At 44.1% G+C, this 2,500-nt stretch overlaps 1 protein-coding gene across 1 annotated transcript in view; it reads left to right on the forward strand.

Annotated features, from left to right (window-relative positions):
• The first annotated feature begins 1,630 nt into the window (after window positions 1-1,630).
• il17a/f2 (interleukin 17a/f2) overlaps window positions 1,631-2,500 on the forward strand; it is an 11,213-nt gene continuing 10,343 nt past the window's right edge. The window contains 1 exon segment of the mRNA XM_078258868.1: window positions 1,631-1,801. Within this exon segment, the coding sequence (XP_078114994.1) occupies window positions 1,631-1,801 (171 nt within the window).

The raw sequence follows: 2,500 nt of genomic DNA on the forward strand, positions 1-2,500 counted from the left end.
GGATCCCTACAGAGATAGACCTTTTTGTTAAAGAGTCCTTTTAGTTTAACATGAAACAGCCCCAAAATCACCGTCACCAAACCCACCAGTTTCCCTTTTAAATAACATAATAAAAACAGAACTTTTAGTGGACGCTGACTGACACTGAACATTTGTCCTGTAGGGTTACATTACCGCTCAATACTGGACCAATGTCAAAGATTTTTGTGCACATCAGTCACTTAGACACATTTATATGGGAAAATGGGGTCCAGGTGAAGTTTCCCTTTAATAACATATTAGCACATTTTGATATAAAACACATGGGGATCAGCTTATGTGCAAATACCCTTATAAGCTGAGTTAAAGAAAGTATGTAGAGAGCAAGATGGTTAACCATCAAATGGTTTTCACTTCCTCTTTTTGGCGTTAAGCTTTCAGAAACACACTACGGGCGCTTTCACACCTGGAGATTTGAGGATGAACTTGCAGCTTTGTTTCCTTTCTCATTTGGGTTTATAATATTTTACGAAGAAGGTGAACAACCTGCTAGAGAAGATGAAAACAATTCCAATAAAATGAACATTATCGACCCCAAACCAAACCACAGCACACGGACTATCCCACCAAAACGCTCCGGAGTTTAAAAGACAACGGACACACACACACACATACATACATACACACGCACGCACACACACGCACGCACATGCACGCACACACACGCACACACACGCACGTACACATACACACACACACATACATACACACACACACGCATGCATGCAGGCACACACACACACACACACACACACACACACACGCACACGCACGCACGCGTACACATACACACACAGACATAGAGAGACACACACACACACACACACACACACACACACACACAAACACGCATGCACCCACAAACACAGACAGACACACACAAACACACACACACGCATGCATGCACACACAGACATAGAGACACACACACACACACATACACACACGCACACACACACACACAAACACGCATGCACGCACGCACATACACACACACACACAGACAGAGACACACACACACACACACACGCATGCACGCACACAAACACACACACACACACACACACACACACACACACATAGAGACACATGCACACAGACATAGAGACACACACACACACACACATTTCTATATAAGAAATATGTTTCTTTCATGCTATTTGCCAGAAATAACATGAATGGTTTCCCTACGACACTCTTCGCCAGTAAAAATGAATGATCAGTTTATTACTTCCATTGATTTTTGATTTTTGTTTTATTTAATTTCACAGCGTTTGAAGAGAAAATGAAATGGTTTCAACAGCGTCCTGACTAAACATTGACGTATACCAGTCTGTGATCACCCATCATCATCCTAAGTATTACAGATAATTTCATATAAATGAGGTTTATTGACCATGAATTCCAAAAATAAGTGTAAAACTAGTGGTAGTACGTTGGTGGTAGTGATCTTTCTCTACCGCCAACCTATTATCACTAGCAGAAGTGCTGAAAGAACAACCAAAACTGTGAAAACAGCGACACAAAATTCAAAGATAAAAACAGCAAATTAGTGTTAACTTGGAGACGGGAGGACAACACAAAGGGTTAAATGGGTCAAACCGACGCAGGAAGCAGGAAGTCTCTCAGATGTGTGATTAGCATCGACGCGCCGATAAAAACCAGGTCAGGCAGCCGGCAGCGTGGGCTGAAGATAGCAGAGCTGATAGTGGTGATGCTGCAAATCCGGACAGCGCTGAGTCACAACACGACTCCAAACCAGGTCAGACGCTCACATCCGGCAACTCACGATGCTGCAGAGGCAACTCAGCAAAACACTAACTCACACTGAGTTAGAGGGGAGGAAAGAAGCCCCGGGAATAAATAACACAACACGTCTACCAAACCATTGTAGTGCGTAGTGTGTAGTACGTAGTGCGTAGTGTGTGTGTAGTGCGTAGTGCGTAGTACGTAGTGTGTAGTGTGTAGTGTGTAGTGTGTGTGTAGTGCGTAGTGCGTAGTGTGTAGTGTGTAGTACGTAGTGTGTAGTGTGTGCGTAGTGCGTAGTGTGTAGTGTGTAGTACGTAATCTCTAGTACCTAGAGATTGGCATGGGGTACTTTCCATAAGATCATCTCTCAATGCAAATCAAACCAGCTGTTAGACTAACTGAAATACAACCATGTTAATCTCTAGGTATGGTGAAGGGTATGTGATGATGTGGGGGTATGGTGAAGGGTATGTGATGATGTGGGGGTATGGTGAAGGGTATGTGATGATGTGGGGGTATGGTGAAGGGTATGTGATGATGTGGGGGGTATGGTGAAGGGTATGTGATGATGTGGGGGGTATGGTGAAGGGTATGTGATGATGTGGGGGGTATGTGATGAGGGGGTATGTGATGATGTGGGGGGTATGGTGAAGGGTATGTGATGATGTGGGGGTATGGTGAAGGGTATGTGATGATGGGGGGGTATGGTGAA

Source organism: Sander vitreus, chromosome 1, assembly GCF_031162955.1.
Source record: "Sander vitreus isolate 19-12246 chromosome 1, sanVit1, whole genome shotgun sequence".
Classification (NCBI taxonomy): domain Eukaryota; kingdom Metazoa; phylum Chordata; class Actinopteri; order Perciformes; family Percidae; genus Sander; species Sander vitreus.